We start from the raw sequence: 18,670 nt of genomic DNA, 5'->3' as shown, positions 1-18,670 counted from the left end.
ATTTAAAGGTGGGGAGCACAATGTCTCTAACTTACTCTTAAATGGTTTTTTAAAATATGTACTGTATAAAAAATATAAATATATGTATATACGCACAATGATAAATATATTTACATATACACTCATAAAGAGAAGAAATGATAAAGCAAACGGTGATTTAAATAATAAACAATAAGTGAATCTGGGTAAAAGATATATAAGAGTCCCTTACACTATTCTGGCAATTTTTCTATAAATTCAAAATTATATCAAAGATTACCTTCTTTCCAATGTTAAAATAGAGTTACCATATGGCTCAGAAATTCCACTAGGTAAATACCCAAGAGAAATGAAAACATACATCCATACAAACACTTGTACAAAAATGCTCATAGCAGCATTTTTCATAATAGCCCAAAAGGGGAAACAACCCAGAAGTCCATTAACTGATGAATGGATAAACAATATATGGTATATCCATACAATGAAATATTATTTGACAATAAAAAGGAATGAGGCATTAATATAGATGACACCATGGATAAGCCTTAGAAACAAGATGCTAATGAAAGAAGCCAGGCATAAAGGACCATGTATTGCATGATTCTATTTATATAAAATGTCTAGAATGCAAAAATCCATAGATACAGAAAGTAATTAGTGGTTGCCAGCAGATAGGGGAATTGGGAAGAAATGGGGAGTGACTGCTTTTTTTTTTTTTTGAGATGGAGTCTCACTCGTCACCCAGGCTGGAGTGCAGTGGCATGATCTCAGCTTACTGCAACCTCCACCTCCCGGGTTCAAGCGATTATCCTACCTTAGCCTCCCGAGTAGCTGGGATTACAGGTATGTGCCACCACACCCAGCTAATTTTTGTATCTTTAGTTAAGATATGGTTTCTCTGTGTTGGCTAGGCTGGTCATGAACTCCTGACCTCAGGTCATCCGCCTGCCTCGGCCTCCCAAAGTGCTGGGATTACAGGCACAAACCACCATGCCTGGCTGAATGACTGCTTTTGAGGGTGATGAAAATGTTCTAAAATGTACTGTGTTGATGGTTATAGAATCCTATGAATATACTAACGCCATTGAATCGTACACTTTAAATGGGTGAGCTGTATGGCATGTGAATTATACCTCCATAAAAGTTATTTAAAAAGTAAAATACAGTCATGTGTTACTTAACGACAAGGATACATTCTGAGAAATGTGTCGTTAGGGAATGTCTTCATTGTGTGAATGGCATAGAGTATACTTACACAAACCTAGACAGTATAGCCTACTACACACCTAGGCCATATGGTCTAGACTATTGCTCCTAGGCTATACACCTGTGCAACAGGTTACTGCAACACAATGGTATTTGTATATCTAAACATAGAAAAGGTACAGTAAAAATACAGTGTAAAAGATTTTTTTAAATGGTCCACCTGGATAGGGCACTTACTGTGAATGGAGCTTGCAGGACTGGAAGTTGCTCTGGGTGAGTCAATGAGTGAGTGGTGAGTGTGAAGGCCTGGGACATTACTGCACGCTACTATAGACTTATAAAAACTAGACACAGGCTACACTGAGTTAAAAATTTTTTTTCTTCAATAATAAATTAGCCTTCGCTTACTAGAACTTTTTACTTTATAAACTTCTCATTTTTTAAAATATTTTTGACTCTTGTAATAACACTTAGCTTAAAACACAAACACTGTTCAATTGTACAAAAATATTATCTTCTTTGTATCCTTATTCTATAAGCTTTTTTATTAATTCTTTTTTACTTTTAAAACTTTTTTGTGAAAAACTAAGACACAAACACACACATTAGCTAGGCCTACACAGGGTCAGGATCATCAATATCACTGCCTTCCACCTCCATCTCACTGGAAAGTCTTCAGGGGCAATAAAAGGCATGGAGCTGTCATCTCCTATGATAATAATGCCTTCTTCTGGATGCCTCCTAAAGGATCTGCCTGAGGCTGTTGTACAGTAAACTTTTAAAAAATCTATAAGTAGAAGGAACCCACTCTAAAAGAATGTTTAAAAGTATAGTAAATACATAAATCAGTAACATAGTTATTATCATCATCAATATTACGTACTGCCCATAATTGCATCTGCTAGACTTTGGCATGACTGGCAGTGCAGTAGGTTTGTTTACACCAGCACCACCACAAACATGTGAGTAACATATTGTACTCGCCATTACCATGGTTACAGCATCACTAGGCAATAGCAATTTTCAGCTCCATTATAATCTTACGGGACCACTGTCACATATGCATTCCGTCGTTGACCGAAACATCGTTATACAAAGCACAACTATACCACCAAAACATAAAAACTCAAATGAATAAAAGAAGAAGCCCTGACAAGGAGTGATGAGGTCTGATGTGGGGAGCTCTTGGAGGACAGGAACCCCCATGCTTCTGGCCATCGTGGGCACTCAGCGTTTGATGTTCCCAAACTGCGTGGGGGCCTCACTCATCCCCACTTGCCCAGCCTGTCTCTCTCTCTCTCCCTTTTGACTATTAACACCCTGTCTTTCCCCTTTTTCCTCTCTCCCTTCAGCTGAGGGAGGCCCCCTTGGGTGGACACTTCCCTCCCCAGGGCCCACCTACACTTCGGCAGCCCCCACTGCCTCTGGCCAGGCAGGAGCCACGGAGCCTCCGGCCGCACTCACCTCCGGCTGAAGGCCAGGTCTATGACTCTCCGCTGCTTGTGCCAACGCTCATAGTTGCATTCGGACACCAAGCCTTGGCCGAAGAGTCTGTAGGAGACACACACGTGATGCAGGAAAGAGGGTGGGGGGTGGGGAGTGACTACTTGATGGGCTTGGGGTCACATTTTGGGATGATGATGAAATGGGTATTGGAGCTAGGCGGTGGCGATGGTTGCGCCACATTGTGAATGTACTGAATTCCACTAGACTGTACCCTCTAAGGTGGGGAAAATGGTGAACGTTATGTCAGTTTTACCGGAATTTTAAAAATAACTTAAAAAGGAACAGGATGATCGTGTTACCCAACCTCAGTGGCCTCTATATTCCCTGCCATCTGGAGGTTGGGGGAGAAGGAGGAAACTGCTCGTGACAAGAGTGGGGCCACTGTTTACGGGGCACTCATCACATGCCTGGCAGCCAGGGCCTCAGGCCTCAATTCTACACCCCACATTCTGGACCGCACTGGCCCTCGCTCACAGCAGGGCTCTCCTGGCCTCCCACCCAGGCCTTCCACCATACCTCCTTACCTCTCACCAAACACAGTCTGGAGCGCACGGTACATCTTGGAGTCCTTGTTGTACTTGGTTGACATCAGGAACTTCTAAATATCCCCAAAAAACCAACATAGGCTCATGCACCCATGAGTAGCTGCAAATGCTCTTCTGAGACATGCCCCAAATAATCACCATTGGCTGAGTCTCAGCCGCAGTGTGCCCACTTCCCATGCATGATCCCACACAATCATCCCTATCTTCAAGTAACATCAGCTGTGTGGGGATGGGGAAATTGCAGCACAGAGGGGCGAAGTGATTTTCCTGTGGATGTACAGTCAGAGAGTGTGGGGAGGGCTTGCTCACTCCAGTGTCACACTCGGAACCCCATACCATGCCACCTTCCAAAGCAGCAAAACAGGAAAAGGCAAATGCTGCTCTGAAACCAGAGTGAGAAGGGGAGAAGCCCTTCTGGGAGAGGAAGGGCTTCTGGGTCACAGGAAGGGCACTCGGCACACATTTAATATTGCTAGCATGCACTCAAGCCAGGCAGTCAAGGAAGTGTGAAGGCACACTTCCACCGGGGAAGGAGAAACTGCTAAGGACTTGCCCTTGTGCCATAAACAACCAGGAAACCTGGGAAATGTATGAAATGTCTGCTTTCAGACACTGGACAACAGGCAGTGCAGGATTGTGAAACTCCCCGGAGGAAAGCTCAACTTACCTCACCAAGAGCTAGGTGGTAACAATAGTAACAATAGCCAATGGCTCTTGAGGCAGGATTGCCCAGTGGTTAACAGCGTGGGCTGTGTAGACAGCCAGCTTCAATTTGGATCTGGGCTCAGCATCCCTGCTGCACCACGTGCTAACTCTGGGACCCTGGATGAGTTACTCACCTCCTCTGCCCCTGAGTTTCCTCATCTTAGTTGGATATAAGAAGAGTTCCTGCCTGGCAAGTTTGTTGTGAAGAGTGTCAATTCTACATAAGAAGTGCTAAGAATGGTGCCCGGCACATAGCAGGTGCTCAATAAATGCCAGGGGCACAGCTGCGCCCTGCAGTTCACTCAATACCCAGTCAACCCAAGTTGCTGAGATTACAGGTGTGAGCCACCACACCTGGCTGCAGGTGCTGTTTTTATGCTCATCTTACATACAGATGGAGAAACTGAGGTTGAAAACTGACCCAAGGTTACACACATAGTAAATGGTAGACACAGGATTTGAATCCAGGCAATTTGCTGCGGAGAGAGGGGAGAGACGGCTATGATCCAGACCAAGGGACCACAGGTCCCCTGGTACATTCAGGCAGAGGTGCATGAGTGGGAATGGGCTGCAGGGCCCAGAGCCCAGAGGCCTGCCCTCTGGGCTACTGCTTTATCCTGTGGGTGCTGGGAAGCAGTAAGAGGATGATTCAACTATCAGTTAACCCGGGTGCTGCTAGCTTCTCTGAGATTAGCTCCTGGGGATTTAATATCGATTTTTCAGCTGAAAAGAAGCCCCAGAAGTGGCTCACTTTGTGTCAGGAACCACATTCCAGGGACCTCAAATGTAACCCAAACACTGTCATTTGTAACCCAAGTTCTGTCCCACCAAGAGGAAGACTGTGACAGTAAATGCCCACTCTACAGGCCCCTCTCAAATACCGTAGAGTCACCTGAGGTCTAAGTGAGCCATTCTTAGATTGAACTGAAGATCCCTACCATTAAGGCAGAGTAGCCTCAGTCAGGCAGTGCCTTGCTGCTTCCTCTGGTCACACATATACTGAAGGCACACTTCCACCTGGGAAGGAGAAACTGCTAAGGACTTGCCCTTGTGCCATAAACAACCAGAAAACCTGGGAAATGTATGAAATGTCTACTTTCAGACACTGGACAACAGGCAGTGCAGGATTGTGAACCTCAAGAGAAGGAGGGGAAAAATGTGAGACCTATGACCTAGGATTACCGAGCTTTCTACCCAGAGGCAATTCCAGGACAGCAGCACAAAGAGAAAAGACCTAAATGCAGTCCAGCAGACATGCCAAGTTGAATAGACAGATCAGAGGCTAGGCAGACCAAAGGAGGCCAGAATTAGTAGGACAAAGTACCAGGGAGAAGCTATGCATGGAAAGAGCAGGACAAAGTACCAAGGAGAAGCTATGCATAGAAAGAGCAGAACAAAGTACCAGGGAGAAGCTATGCATAGAAAGAGCAGGACAAAGTGCCAGGGAGAAGCTATGCATAGAAAGAGCAGGACAAAGTACCAGGGAGAAGCTATGCATGGAAAGAACTCCTACACAGCATCTGCATGGGGTCCCTTAGGTCTTCGGATGTATACCAATCTATGCAAATGTAGGGTGGAACTTCAGAAGACTGGCCAAAACAACTTCTGGGGAAAGAAGAATCACTGGGTGACTACAGACTGAAGAATTCTCAGAGCTTACACTGGGCCAATAATTATTCAAGTTTCCACTACCCAGAATAGACAAACCTCAGACACAAGACCTTCAGTAGAGGCCCCAGAATGGTCACTCCTTAGCAGTAGGGCTAAACTAGCTCTCAAGTAAAAGTCTACTCTAGACCCCCACTTATAAAAGCCTTAAAGCAAGCCTGGAAAGGATCAAACTGATCTGCAGGTAACTTTATCATCTCAGAATGAAGTCAAAGAATCTCTAAAGGAATATAACAAAATCTAGTGCCCAAAAATGTAAAATTCACAATGTCCAGTATCCAATAAAAAATCATTAGACATGCCACAAAGCAGGATATTATGACCTATACCTAGGCCCAGATAATGGAATAATAGAACTAGCAGACGAGAACTATAAAACATCTATTACTAATATGATCATGGAACCCACATATCTAAGAAATTCAAAGGATCCCAAATAGAATTAACAAAGAAAAGTACAGCAAATAAAGTATACCAAGGCAGATCATAATCAATTGCTGACATCAGTGATAAAGAGAAAAATCTTAACAGTAGACAGAGATGAAGTGGTATAATATTATTTGAAGACATATTTATATAAGTTAAAGATGAAATTATAAACCCTAAGAAAATCACTAAGAAAGAGAGAAAAGGAACCAATAAGATAATAGTGGTTAGCTGGGCATGGTGGTAGTCTCAGCTACTCAGGAGGCTGAGGTGGGAGGATTGCTTGAGCCCAGGAGTTTGAGGCTGTGGTGAGCTATGAAACCTGGGGAACAGAGTGAGATCCTGTCTCAATCGATCAATCAATCAATCAATCAGACAATAGTAGAGATGAAACAGAATACTAAAACATACCTAATCCAAAAGAAGGCAGGAAAGGAGGAAAAGGGAACAAACAACAGATGGGACAAATAGAAAACAAACAGTAACATGGTAGATTTAAACACAGCCATATCAATAATTACAGTAAATGTAAACGACCTAAGCACTCTAATTAAAGGCAGAGATTGTCAGACTGTATAAAACAGCAAGAATCAACTGTGTGCTATCTATAAGAAACCCACTTTAAAAATAAAAATGCAGATAGGTTAAAAGTAATATCATAGAAAAAGATATAACATGCAACACTAAGCATAAGAAAGCTGGAATGGAGGCTGGGCATGGTGGCTCACGCCTGTAATCCCAGCACTTTGAAAGGCTGAGGTGGGCAGATCACTTGAGGTCAGGAGCTCAAGACCAGACTGGCCAACATGGTGAAACCCCATCTCTACTAAAAACACAAAAATTAGCTGGGTATGGTGGCAGGCACCTGTAGTCCCAGCTACTTGGGAGGCTGAGGCAGGATAATCGCTTGAACCCTGGAGGTGGAGGTTGCAGTGAGCCGAGATAGCGCCACTGCACTCCAGCTTGGGCAACAAGAGCGAAACTGCTTCTCAAAATAATAATAATAATAATAATAAAGCTGGAATGGCTTAAAGTAGACAAAATATACTTGGAGTAAAGAATGTTATTAAGAATAAAGATGAACATTTCTAAGGATAAAAGAGTCAATTCATCATAAAGACAAATCCATCCTAAATGTGTACACACCTGATAACAGAACTTCAAAATACAGAAAGCAAAACTAATGGAACTGAAAGTAGAAATAGATAAATCTATGATTATGAAGGGTTCAACATTCCTTGCCCTGCAACCACTAGAACAAGTAGACAGAAAATTAGAAAGGATTTAAAAGATTTGAATAACACTATTGACCAAATTGACCTAATCGACATTTCTAAAACACTTTATTCAACAATAACACAATATACACTCTTTTTAAGGGTTCATTAACATTTACTTTGATGAACCATATGCTGGGCCATAAAACAAATTTCAATTAATTTAAAAGGACTGAAATCATGATGATGAGTATTCTCTCTGACTTTACAGAATTAAATTAGAAATCAATAACAGAAAGATATCTAGAATATCCCCTAATATTTAAAAATTGAATAACATACATCCAAATAATCCATGGTTCAAAGAATAAATCACAAGGGAAGTTAGAAAATATTTTGAACCAAATGAAAATAAAACATATCAAAATTTGTGGTAAATTTGTCCTAAAGCAGTGCTTAGAAGGAAATGTATAGCTCTAAATGCTTACATTAGAACAGAAAAAATGTCTAAAATCAATGTTTAAACTCCATCCTAAAAATCAGAACAAGAAAAAATTAAACCCAAAGTGAATATAAAAAGGAAATAAGAAAGAGGAGAAATTGGCTGGGGATGGTGGCTCACGCCTGTAATCCCAGCATTTTGGGAGGCTGAGGCAGGCAAATCACTTGAGGTCAGGAGTTCAAGATCAGCCTGGCCAACATGGTGAAACCCTGTCTCTACTAAAAAAATAAAAATTAGCCGGGTGCAGTGGTGGGCGCCTGTAATCCCAGCTAGTCGGGAGGCTGAGGCAGGAGAATCACTTGAATCTGGGAGGCAGAGGTTGCAGTAAGCTGAGATCACGCCACTGCACTCCAGCCTGGGTGACAGAGCAAGACTCCATTTCAAAAAAAAAAAAAAAAAAAAAAAAAAGAGGAGAAATTAATGAAATAGAAGACAAACAATGAAGAAAACCAATAAAACTAAAAGCTACTTCTTTGGAAAGATGAATAAAATTGATAAACCTTTTGGTGAACTGATCAAGAAAAAAAAAGAAAACCCAAATCACTACTCTCAGGAATGAGAGAAGGAACATATCACAGATCCTACAGACATTAAAAAAAAAGAAAAAAAGAAAATCTCATGAACAACTTTATGGCAATAATTTAAGCAAATTATGTGAAGTGAACAGATCTCTTGAAATATGTGAATTATCAAACTCAAGAAAACAGAAAATCTGAATACCATATGTCAACTAGAGAAGAAAATGCTGAAACATGCTACAAGATTAATTCACTTTGAACACATTATGCTAAGTGAAATAAGTCAGATGCAAAAGGACAAATGCCATATGATTACACCTGTATGAAGCACATAGAGTAGTCCAATTCACAGAGACAGAAGGTAGAATAGTGGTTTCCAGGGTCTGAGGGGAGGGGAATGGGGAGTTATTGCTTAATGGATACACAGTTTCAGTTAGGGAAGATGAAGAAGTTCTGGAGACGGATGGTGGTGATGGATGTACAACAATGTGAATGTCTTTAATGCTGCTGAACTCTACACCTAAAAATGGTTAAAATGGTAAATTTTATGTTATGTTCATTTTATCACAATTTAAAATTTAAAACATACAATGTAAAAAAATTAAATTTGTAACTTAAAAAAAAATAAAAATTTCCCTCAAATAAAACTCCAGGCCCACATGACTTCACTGGTGAATTATATCAAATATTAAAAGAAGAAATAACATCACTCCCATACAAACTTTTACAGAAAATAGAGGAGGAAGTTACCACTTCCCAACTTATTCTATGAGGTCAGTATTAACCTGATGTCAAAACCAGTCAAAGACATTACAAGAATCAAATAAATATAGAAACAAAAACTCTTAACAAAATATTAGCAAATTGAATCTAACAATAATTAAAAGATAATATATCATGACCAGGAATGCAAGGTTGGTTTAACATTTGAATATCAATCAGTATAATTCACTATATCAATATATATCTTTAAACTTCTTTTCTCATTAAGCATCATGAAAGTCTTTGTGCATGGTTTTTGGTAGCATGCTTTTACAAGTCTTAAATTGTGTCTATGTTTGAAATTAAACTTTTAATGAAAAATTATTTTTAACATTCTGCTAGAGATTCCTGGTTATTCATTCAACCTGTCTCCTTATCTTGACCCTAAGTTGTATTTTATCCCTCTCAGAGTCACCACAGCCACCCTCCATTGCAGAAAATTGCCCCACACATCTGCTGCGCACCCAAGGTAAGAAAAAAAATGCAACATTGTTTATTGAGCAATTGCTGTGTGCCAGGCAGGGGCTAGATGGCTCATTGATATTATTTTAGTTCTATTCTTACAACCATCTTGTAACAGAGACACCACCTCTATTTCAGATGAGGAAATGGAGGCCCAGAATGATGAAGCAACTTGTCCAAGGTCCCACAGCCAGTTGGTGGAAGAGCCCAGAGTTGAGCCCAGTTCTGCCAGCTCCATAGCAGACATCCATTCTTAGAACCTTCATGGCAGACATGACAGACAATGCCACCTGCCTTGGTTTCCTCACTTCTTTTTTTTTTTTTTTTGGAGTGGAGTCTCACTCTGTCACCCAGGCTGGAGTGCCGTGGCATGATCTCAGCTCACTGCAACTTCTGCCTCCCGGGTTCAAGCTATTCTCCTGCCTCAGCCCCCCAAGTAGCTGGGATTATAGGCACCCACCACCACACCCAGCTAATTTTTGTATTTTTAGTAGAGATGGGGTTTCACCATGTTGGCCAGGCTGGTCTCGAACTCCTGACCTCAGGTGATCCACCAGCCTCAGCCTCCCAAAGTGATGGGATTACAGGCATGAGCCACTGTGACTGGCCCTTTTTTTGAGATGGAGTTTCACTCTTGTCACACAGGCTGGAGTGCCATGACATGATCTCTGCTCACTGCAACCTCCACCTCCCAGGTTCAAGTGATTCTCCTGCCTCAGCCTCCCGAGTAGCTGGGATTACAGGTGCCTGCCACCATGCCCAGCTAATTTTTGTATTTTTAGTAGAGATGAGGTTTCACCATATCGGCCAAGGGACTAATAAGAGTCCCTACTCCTATGAGGATTAAATGCATCACTAATTGTGAAGTGCATAGAAAAGTACATAGTAAGCACTATTTAAGGATGTTTTGACATATTATGTTAAATAAACTGATCAATTTTTAATTCTCATCATAGCCCTGGAGATAGGGTTATAATTCCCATCTCACAGATGAAGGAACTGAGGCAAAGAGAGGCAAACTAAATGTGTGTGCACCAGTTGGGCAAAACTTCCAAACCAAATGGGGACAGCAAGGTCCCCATCTACTCCCCACATCAAACAGCAATGCTTGCAAGAGTCCCCAAGCAGTGGGTGCTTAGAGGGAAAGATGCCATTCCTTTCTGGATCTTTGGGAAACCAGCCGAAATGCGCCTGGCTCTGGAACATTCATCCAAAGTCTCTGGGACCAGGCTTCACTCCCCCAACCCAAGGAAAGGCAGGGAACTCCCTCATGGAAACCACTCTTCCTCCTACCTTAACCGACTCGGGACTCGTGACGATGACTGAGGTTTTGTGGAAGACGTTGACCCGCACAACAGGTCCATACTTCTTAGCCCTGGAAACCAAAGTGACCCGAAGGAAACTGTCAACCACCTGAGGTATGACGATCACCAACCCTGCCCAGCAGAGAAACTTATGTGTCCCGTCCCAGAAGATGCTCAATGCATGCTACCAAAAGAGTGCTGTGCTGGGGCCCAGGAGCCCTGGGGGCAAGGCTCTGCCCTGTTGCCCACTTGCCGAGTCATGTCCGCCACCAGGCCTCAGTTTCCACAGCCATGGAATAGGGTTGGAAACACCCCTTCTTTGATTGTCCCAAAATGTTGTCCTGGGAATCAAATGATTCGCATCTTTGAAAGTGCTTTGAAAAATGTAAAAAAGTGTCACACCAAACAATGACTGTTACCTAGTCACACTCCCCCACCCAGTTTACAGATAAGGAAACTGAGGCTCAGAGAGCTTCTGATGGCTGGTCTAAGGTCCTGCAGTGGGTGAATGGCAGAGCATGGCTTCCAAGCCAGCCTCACCTGCCTCCACTCAGGGGAGGAACTGCTGGGGCTGAGAGTAACCTGGGCTAGGGGAAGGTGAGGCTGGGAGTCTGTGTGCTGGATTGGGTTGGGGGAGCTGCCCCAAGGGAACCTGGAGTAAGGGCAACAAATGACAAATGAGAACCCACCAATCCAAAAACACATCTTGGAGCACACGGCCACCAACCTCATCCTTTTTCCAAAAGCAGGGGAGGTGTCCTAGAAGGAAACTAGAAGAAATAGGAAACATTAGGCTTACCAGCAGTCAACAGGAAAGAACGCTCCCTTCCCCACAGATCTTATTACTAGGCCCACTTCACAGACAGGAGGACCGAGGCATGGGGAGGTTACAGCACTGGCTCAGGGACACCAGGCAGTAAGAATGAAGACAGGATGCAAATCCAGGTCTGACCAGCTCCAAAGACCCCCTTGGAGAAGAAACAGTTTTTATAACTGTCTGCCTGCACAGAAGTTGGGGGCTGGCAGATAGAAAGGACTCAGTAATATTGTGTGGAATCACCCTCAGCAGATAGAAAGGACTCAATAATATTGTGTGGAATCACCCTCAGCAGATAGAAAGGACTCAGTAACATTGTGTGGAATCACCCTCAGATATTCCCCAATACTGACCACACGGGGCGCCATGCTAGGCTTCACCCCTCCAACCTCCCCACATGGCTGATAAGTCTGTTATTAACCATATTATATAGGACAGCCAAGATGGAAGGGTGAAGTCATTTGCCCACAATTGTACAGCTGGTACCAGGGCTCCCCAAAGCCCATCTCAGCAAGGGATGGTTTGGTCACATAAATCTGCTGTGTTCACCAAATTGTAAAGAAGCCAGTGCAGTGTCATCCTGAAGCTCATTCGAAGGGGCCCATGACTTCCTGTCTCCTGTATGACTTTATTCCTACCAAGTTCAATGCAGCATCCCCAATGGGTGACAACAAAATCACATTCTCCCAGGGAGAGGCGGCGAGTAAATAAACAAGTAAACAAGTAAAGACAATGTCAGAGGGTGACAGGAGAAAAAAAGAACAGAGTACGGGGAAGAGGAAGGGCTGGGGATGAGTGTGTGGGTGTCCGTGTAAAACCCATTTATGCCTAGTGTTCCATTATTGGAACGCTAAGCTTGTGGAAGTTATTTATGTCCTACTGCTCAAGGTCATCACCAAGGTCTGCTTTTTCAAATTCAAAAAATTGCAACCTCAGGCATAAATGGGTTAATACAGGCAGGGCAAGGAGTGTCCCGCTAAGAGGGTGGCTTGTGAGGTGAGACCTGCAAGAAGCGGGGGAAGAGCCTTCCAGGCAACGGGAACAGCAGGTGCCAAAGTCCTGAGGTCAGAGTGTGCTTGGACAGTGAGGAAACCAGTGTGGCTTGGGCAGAGTGCTTGAAGGAAACAGAGTACAAGGTGGGGTCACCAAGACTGGGGGTGGGTCATGTAGAGCCTTGTGGGCTGTGGTCCAGATTTTTGCTTGACTTTGGTGAGCTGGGGTCCACTAGAAGGTTTTGAGCAGAGCAGAGATGGGATCTGACTTGGGTTGGAATGGATTGTTTTGCAGCAGTGCAGAGAGTAACCAGGGTAGGGGAGGAAGCAGGGACACTAGTGACAGGGAGGGACTAGGAGAGGTGACGAGGGCTCAGAACAGAGCAGGGCAGTGGAGGCAATGATAAGAAGGGGTCAGATTCTGAATGCACTGTGAGGCGGAGTACTGGAACGTGCCGTTTGGCTTTGGGGGTGTGAGGATGACTCTGTTTTTGGCCTGGGCTGCTGGAAGAATGGATGGAGCGACCATCTACCAAGATGAGAAGGAGCTGGTTGGGGCAGCAGAGCCACTGTGCCCACCCCCTGCAATTTGCCAGGGCCGTCTCTGGCTCTGCCCACAGGAGATGAACCTACTTTGAGCAGCCCTCCACCAATGACCTCAGCCCCTCCACTTCTGGGGTAGCTCTGGGCATGTGCTCTACACAAGTCCCCAGGGTTCCCAGGGAATTGCACCTGTTTCCCCAAGAGGTAACTGGTTTTATTGGTTTGCTTACCTTCTTTATCCACTCCCCTCCTCCTACTGCTCAACCTGGGATCATCCCCCACCTCCTAAACTACTTACACTTCATTTCTTTTCTCAGGATCAGCTTTGGGGGACCAATCTCAGACAAGCAGATGAAATTAGGAGCTTGGCTTGGGACCGGTAAGGTTTGTGGTGGACTATTGAGCAGGAAGTTAGACACTCAGATCTGGAGCCCAGGGAAGGGCTGTAGGCTAGAGACATAAATTTGAGAGCCCACAGCAGAGAAGTGGTATTTCCAGCCCAGTGATTGGATGAGGCCACAAGGGAATGGATACAGACAGGGAAGAGGACCAAGAACTAAGCCATCACTGAGAAGTTGGGAGCATAGGGACAGCCAGCCAAGTGGACTGAGCGGGAGCACTGGGGAGGAGGGAGGAGAGCCAGAAGAGTGGGTGAGAAGCCAGAGGAGGATGCGGGACAAGGCAGAGGGGGCATCGGCTCTGCCCAGGCGGCTGGGGGCCAGGTCAGACGAGGATCCAGGGCCGACGGCTGGGTTCGACAACATGGAGATCACCGGGAACCTAGCCCCCAGCAAGTTTGGTGGAGAGGTATGGGGCAGAGAGAACCAGAGGGGAGAAAAGGACGGCCCAAAGACAGGCAGTCAGCCAGGTGGGTTACCACAGGGAGCGGCAGCTGCAGGGAACGAGAGGGTGAAGGGAAGGGTTTTGTTCCAAGCTTTGAATTATTGCATATTATATAAAAATGGGGATGATGCAGAAGAGGAGGAGAAGTGCTGATTCGGAGGGGGGTGCTCCTAGGACAGGGTTGCTGAGTAGAGGGGGCAGGTTGGCCTGGGCTGCCCTCCCGGAACAGCTGGAAGGTGTGCGTGGGCCTGGGGCGGGAGGTGGGCAGCTGCTCAGTGGAGCCCAGGAAGGAAACTCTCACCGGCTGCTCCCTTTGCTCAGGGAAGTAGGAGGCAAGAATAAAAGCGGAGAGTGCGGATGGAGGGGGAGGTGATGGGGACTGAAGGAGGAAGGGAGAGTAGGCGAATAAACGCCCTGGGGAAGGAAGTACAGGGTGGCCGCCTGCCTGCAGTGGAGGCCCACGCCAGGTGAGTGGCCTTGAACTTGCAGAAAGATGGGCTATGATCATCACACATGCCTGGATGTATTTCCAGAGTAATCTAATGTCCTCACTGTCGCTTCCCAAAGCTCACATTTTGGGGGAATGTTCTCAGTTTTGAGTCACTTAAGTGAGGACAGAGTCTGAGCCCAGAGCTTCCACCCTAACCCCTGGGGTTCCCTGCCACATGGGAAGGAATGTGAGTGCCATCTCAGGAAGACAGAGGGCACAGAGAGGGGGTGGGGTCCCCACAGCCCAGCAAGAAAGGGGACAAAAACCCATTCCTTCTGGCACCTGCAGGGGGCGCTGGGGAGGCGACAACAGAGCAGGAAGACCCAGGTGTTAGAAACAAGCAGGTAAGGCTGACACCTTGGCCAGACATGGGGACTTGTTGCTCAGCGCCCCGGCAGGCAGAAGCCCACTTGGCATGTCCCTGGTGATAGACTGGACATGGCAGAGCAGCCCTGGGAGAGAAGAGAGGCAACCCCCCACCGCCCGCCCCCCCACACCTCTCCAGCACATCCAGTTTCCTGCAACATCACGACTGGCTGATTGGGGACCCAAGCTCTCCTGTGGGCAGAGAAAACCTTGGCCAGTGAACAGAGCAGAGGCCATCTGGACAGCCCATGGTGAAATCACCCAGAGGGATGAAGGGAACGCTCCAGTAGTGGAGGAGCGGGCTACCCACTAGGGGTAAGCGTGAGGGTGAGGGGCCATGATTGTGGCTCATGCCAGAGGGGCAGGGTGGTGAGTGCTCAGCTGGGCACCCAAAGCTCATCAGATGCACCACCCGCCAGAGCCAGCTGTGGGGCTCCCCCATGGCTGGCCACCCTGCTCCTTGTTGAACAGCCCCACCCCAGCAACTGGGCAAGTTGGAGTGGAACCAGCACTGTCCAGGAGGAGTCAATTTATCCCCAAATAAATAAAAATTGGGAGAGAGAGACCTTTCATTGTCAAATTTACATCCACTCCCACATTACCAGGAGAGTAGGGGCTAATGAGGAAAGTTAGAACAGTGACAGAGAAATAAAGAAGCTACAGGTGTTTGTGTGGGATCTGAGTGGGGGGGGTCTGAGTTTTCAGCTGTTACACGGATCGGTGCAGTAGGATGTGGTAAGAAAAGCACAGAGGAGGGGCACTCAGGGAGGGCCTCCTGCAGAATGAGGAAGATGAAGAGTTGCCTTTTGCAGTGAGAGGGTTCCTTGCCCACCAGCTGGCAAAGCCCTGGGGTCCGGGGGCAAATGCCACTACTGGAGACTCAACACACAGATCTCTCATCAACCACAGTGTCGCCAATCATAGTCTAAAGATCCAGGCTTTTAATGCCAAGGCATCGGGTTTCTGCTAGAAGAGGTTCCAGAACTTTCATTTAGTGCAGTTTTATATTTGACCACTAACCAATTTCTATTCCAAAATCTTTTTATATATGCATTGTTCAGTTCACCTCCTTAGAATAAATAGCCCAATCATAATTATATTCATCTTCCTCCCGCTCCTCCCTCCGCACCCCACACACTCAGGTCACATGTAGACTCTGTGGTATAAGATTTGGGAAGAATTTAGCCATAAAAAGGAAAGCAATAAGGATACATGCTACTACATGAATGAACTTTTGAAACATTATACTAAGTGAAAGAAGCCAGACACAAAAGGCCACATATTGTATGACTCCATTTATATGAAATGTCCAGAATACGCAAATTCACAGAGACAGAAAGCAGATTCATGGTTGCCAGGGCTGTGAGGGGTGGGAGAAAATGGGGAGTGATGGCTAATGGGTACGGGGTTTCTTTCTGGGGTGACAAAACAGTTCTGAAATTGGTGGCGACGGCTGCACAGTGCTGTAAATATACTAAAAACCACTGAATCATACACTTAAGAATAAATTTGATGGAATGCAAGTTACATTTCAATTTTTTTAAGATGATTTAAATTCTGCTTTCTCAAGACACAGAGACCAGAACAGGTCATTTGAGTTTATGAGAAGATCAAGTAACGATGAAACTTATCAGAACAAGCACCAAACTCATTCAATTCTAAGTGCTGATAGCTTCTCTGAAAACTTGAGAGGGTGATAGTGTCCATCACAGAACTTACGGGAGATTTCCACCATTCAACCTTGAATCGCTATTGATAAGAGTGTCTACTATGCATGTACCATGTGCTGCTACATGTCGGGGACGCAGCAGTGACTGAGACAGACAGGGGGCCCATGGAAAAGACAGACACTTAACAAAAACTTGCACAAATAATTACCCAATTAACATTACGCTGTAAAGGAAAATTACAGTGATTTCAGGGTTTATAAAATGAACATAATATTTTGGGGGGAGCAGGAGGAACCTCCCTGAGGAGTTAGCATTGAAGCCAAACCTGGAAGGCTGGGGGAAGAAGCATCCAGGTAAAGTAGAAGGCAGAGGAGCTAAGCAAGGAAAGAGAGAGCACCAGAAGGGCAGAGAGCCAGTAGGGAGAACAGGTGCCTCCCTATGTCACCAGCCACACAGATCTTTCCTGAACCCATCAAGCAGAGATTCAGGCTTCTAACGCCAGTACATCTGGCTTGTGCTGGAGATGGGTGCCTTCCAGAATGTTCATGTCCTGAGATTTTAAAAAGTGTGTCTAATACCATTGTTTATTCATTCATTCAACAAATATTTATTGAGCATCTGCAACATGCCAGGCACTGGGGATACACAAGCGAACACAGAGTGTCCCTGTCCTCCCGGGGCTCACATTCTAGAGGGGGAGACAGACAGTCAACAGGTGAACAGACAGTCAACAGGTGGAAAGAAGGTAACTTCAGAGGTGATGGCCCCCGAGAAGTCTGGGGCTGGGTGGTCTTTACACAAGGTGCTGGGCAAGGCCTGTTTGAGACGAGCAGAGGAAGAAGCCCGCCAGGCCCAGGCTTGAGAAAAGGACCCTGGGGGAGGGAAGCTGCGGGGCGGGGGGGCATGGGGGAGGTTGGGAGAAGAAAGGCTGGGGGCAGCAGTGAAAAAGCAAGAGGGAAGAGCAAGGTGCAGAGTGGGTTCTGAGTGCTCGGCAGGGGCCTCGCGGGCCATGCAGCCGACTTAATTTAGAACTGCATTTAGTTGTCAAGTGATGGGAAGCCCTTGATGGGAAGCGAAATGACACATTTAATTTAAGCTTCACAAAGCTAAGCTTGAGGGGAGGGGGGTGGCAAGTTGCGGGGGGTGTAAGTTGCGTGGGGGTGGGGACCAAGAATGCAATTGTAAGTACTAAGGAGAAGACAAATGGGGTGTCCCAGAACAGAAATACAAGCAAAAGGAAACATGACTGAAGTTCAGCGTGCTCCAATCCAGGCTGACCCTGTCCAAGTCCCAAAGTTAACAGCGCCCACTTTGGAGGCAGGCTGACCTGGGCTTAAATCTAGGCTTACCAACCGTGTGACCTTGGGCAGGTGACTTCGCCTTTGCGCGCCTCAGTCTCCTCGTCTGAACGATGGGGTAACAATAGCGCCTACCTGAAAGGGCTGTCGCTGCCATCACGTTTGTGGGGCCCAGCTGTGCGCGGTGGGCGCCCAGCAGCTGCTGCGGCTGTAATTTGTTACTAAGAATAGTTAGCGCCCCTCTCCGGGCCGCCGACTCCCAGCGGCCGCGCGCACTAGGCGAGGCCGGACCCCCGGCCTGGGCGCCGGCTTAGACGCTGTCCCCCGGCCCCCAGTTCCAGAGCCCCGGCCAGGCCCCGCCCCCAGCCCCGCTCACCTGGGCCGCGGCGGCCCGGGGATGTGCTCGTAGCGGCTGCGAGCGCGGTGCACGAAGGTGCAGCAGAGGCCGAAGGCGAGCAGGACGGCGCTGCCGAGCAGCAGCAGCCCGGGGCTCATGGCTCCGGGGCAGGCCAGGCCAGGGTCGGGCCGGGCGCCGAGGGGGCCGGGAGGCCGCGAGCCGACTCAGCTGTCAGCGCCGCGCGCCGCCTCGGCCCCAGGCCCGGCGCGACCCAGCACCCTCCCCGCCCGCTCGGCTCCGCCCCCGCCGACTCCGACCCCTCCCAAGGCGCACAGTCCCCGCCAACCACGTCTCCGCCTCCGGCTCCGGCGCTCGGGGCCCTCCCCCGCCCTGCCCCGCCCCCCAAAGCTCCTCCCCAACCTCCACACCGTCCCAGCCCAGGCCCCGCCCCGAGCATGTAGTCTTCACCAATCACAACTCAGCTTCTGGCTCAGCCCCCCAGGCTCCGCCC

At 46.7% G+C, this 18,670-nt stretch overlaps 1 protein-coding gene across 3 annotated transcripts in view; it reads right to left on the bottom strand.

Annotated features, from left to right (window-relative positions):
- LOC129012883 (cholesterol 24-hydroxylase) overlaps positions 1-18,470 on the bottom strand; it is a 42,687-nt gene extending 24,217 nt beyond the window's left edge. The window contains exons 1-5 of one of the 3 annotated variants that reach the window (XM_063652067.1): positions 18,199-18,470; positions 11,493-11,573; positions 10,793-10,874; positions 3,219-3,292; positions 2,653-2,739 (exon numbers count right to left, since the gene is read on the bottom strand). In XM_063652067.1, the coding sequence (XP_063508137.1) occupies positions 2,653-2,739; positions 3,219-3,292; positions 10,793-10,874; positions 11,493-11,573; positions 18,199-18,317 (443 nt within the window). In that variant the 5' untranslated portion in view covers positions 18,318-18,470. The remainder of the gene's footprint in view (positions 1-2,652; positions 2,740-3,218; positions 3,293-10,792; positions 10,875-11,492; positions 11,574-18,198) is intronic. The other 2 variants (XM_054449048.2, XM_054449047.2) reach the window with 2 other exon arrangements.
- Between the last annotated feature and the right edge of the window lie 200 nt (positions 18,471-18,670).

This window comes from Pongo pygmaeus, chromosome 15, assembly GCF_028885625.2.
Source record: "Pongo pygmaeus isolate AG05252 chromosome 15, NHGRI_mPonPyg2-v2.0_pri, whole genome shotgun sequence".
Lineage (NCBI taxonomy): Eukaryota > Metazoa > Chordata > Mammalia > Primates > Hominidae > Pongo > Pongo pygmaeus.
This window is presented reverse-complemented; position numbering and strand designations above follow the sequence as displayed.